This window comes from Carcharodon carcharias, chromosome 11, assembly GCF_017639515.1.
Source record: "Carcharodon carcharias isolate sCarCar2 chromosome 11, sCarCar2.pri, whole genome shotgun sequence".
In the NCBI taxonomy this organism is placed as follows: Eukaryota; Metazoa; Chordata; class Chondrichthyes; order Lamniformes; family Lamnidae; genus Carcharodon; species Carcharodon carcharias.
The window spans coordinates 147,652,898-147,654,801 of record NC_054477.1 but is presented as its reverse complement, the minus strand read 5'-3'; the positions used below and the strand labels follow the sequence as shown (position 1 = coordinate 147,654,801).

General features: G+C 55.7%; 1 protein-coding gene across 2 annotated transcripts; it reads right to left on the bottom strand.

Moving 5' to 3' along the window:
* Positions 1 to 237: 237 nt before the first annotated feature.
* On the bottom strand, positions 238 to 1,696 carry pou4f1 (POU class 4 homeobox 1). 2 transcript variants are annotated; one of them, XM_041199651.1, is made up of 3 exons: positions 1,574 to 1,696; positions 991 to 1,293; positions 238 to 870 (listed from the first exon to the last, which is right to left on the bottom strand). In XM_041199651.1, the coding sequence occupies exons 1-3, from the start codon at positions 1,694 to 1,696 to the stop codon at positions 238 to 240; spliced, it is 1,059 nt and encodes a 352-aa protein (XP_041055585.1). The 2 variants fall into 2 exon arrangements, with proteins under 2 accessions (XP_041055585.1, XP_041055584.1); XM_041199650.1 differs by having other exon boundaries at positions 238 to 1,293.
* Between the last annotated feature and the right edge of the window lie 208 nt (positions 1,697 to 1,904).

Here is a 1,904-nt window from a genome sequence, read left to right as displayed (position 1 = left end):
CCTTTGCAAAACCTCCGCTTGCTCCGCTACACAGTGGGAACAAACAAAAATAAAGGTACTGTGACCCAAGTCTGGCAGTCAGTGCGGATGAACAACTTGCTCTTGGTCCCCCAAAGAAATTGTCTGTGAACGAGTCTTGTCAGCAAAAATAAAGGAAAAAGGGGAGGAAAGGGGATTCCGTTTCTGTTTTTTTTTTCATTCTCTCTCTCTCTCCCTCTCTCTCTCTCTCTCTTGCAGCTAGTGATTGGCGGAAAATTTCATTCGTTTCTGCTTCTGTCTTTGATTGCAAAACCAAACCCGCACAACGTTCTTTTTCAGATCCAGTTTCTCGGCGATCGCCGCGATCTTTTCGGACGAGGGCCGGGGCTGAACGGCGAAGTAAGCCTCCAGGGATCGCTTCTCCGGGGCGGCGATGGACGTCCGTTTGCGTTTCTTCTCGCCGCCGTTGAATATGTCGGGCTTGTTCATCTTTTCCCGGTGCGCGCCCTCCGCCTCCTCCAGCCAGGCTTGGAGGATGGGCTTGAGGGCGATCATGTTGTTGTGGGACAAAGTCAAGGACTCGAACCTGCAGATGGTGCTCTGGCTGAGCGAGCCCACCCCGGGGATCTTCAGGTTGGCCAGCGCCGCTCCCACGTCCGCCTGGGTCACCCCCAGCTTGATCCGCCGCTGCTTGAATCGCTCGGCGAAGGCTTCCAGCTCCCGCGGGTCGGCGTCCACGTCGTTCACCGAGGGGATCCCCGAGGCCACGCCGTGGCCCACCAGCCCGTGAGGGTGGGGGGTCATGTTCATGGCCGCCTGGTGCGGATGGTGGTGGTGGTGATGGTGGTGGTGGTGGTGACTCAGGTGGCCCAGGCTGTGCATGTGAGCCGCGTGGGGGTGCGACGAGGTGGACACCACGCCGCCGCCGCCGCCCCCGCCGCCGCCTCCCCCGCCGCCGCCGTCCCCGCCGCCGCCTCCTCCTCCTCCTCCTCCTCCTCCAGCCACCGCCATGGCCCCGGCCAGGGTCAGCGAGGACGAGCTGAGGTGGTCGATGAGCTCTCCCGGGTCCAGCGGCTGGTGAGGCTGGTGGTGGTGGTGGTGGTGGTGAGCGTGCGGGTGCGAGGACAGGGCGGACGGGTGCGGCAGGGCGACGGCCGAGGTAGAAGTGCATGGCACCGTGTTCATGGTGTGGTAGGTGGCATCCGGCTTGAACGGGTGGCTCTTGCCCTGGGACACGGCGATATCCACGGCTGCCAAAGCCTCGGCGCGGGCGAGTAAAGTTTCATCTAAGCTGGCGAAGATATTGCTCTGCAACTGCTATCAGAAACAGAGAGAGAGAGAGAGAAAGGAAAACATGATCAACAGCTAATTCTCAACAGGGAATAGTCACAGAACATTTAACAAAAAGAAAACATCTAAACCTGCAACACGAAAGCAGAAAGAGTTGCAATCTCGCAAAGGCACATGGTGGAGACTCGGCTTACACGAGCAGGAATGGGAACATTTTAAGCAGCATTTGTCAAACGATTGCCTTGCAGCGCTACTTATTCTACATTCACAACAGAGACAGAGAGAGAGAGAGATAGCTACATACCGGCGGCGCTGGTAGACAGGCTCTCCTTATTGCTTCCGAGCTGGAGTGCAGAGAAGTGTACTTGTGCTCAGGTAGGGTATGATGCATGCCGAAGGCTGGCTGCTTGCTGTTCATGGACATCATTTTGAACACTGTACATAGGGATGCTAGAGAGAGAGAGGAAATGAGGCTGGAACAGTATTTAAAGAGAAAGCAAAAGTTGTAAGCACATATTATATATATTTATATGTGCATTTGGTTTTTTTTGGTAAATATATACATATATAAATAGATCTATGTGAAGCTGCAGGCAGGTGCTGCTCTGTGTCTGTCTCAGTGAGTGCTGCCTCCC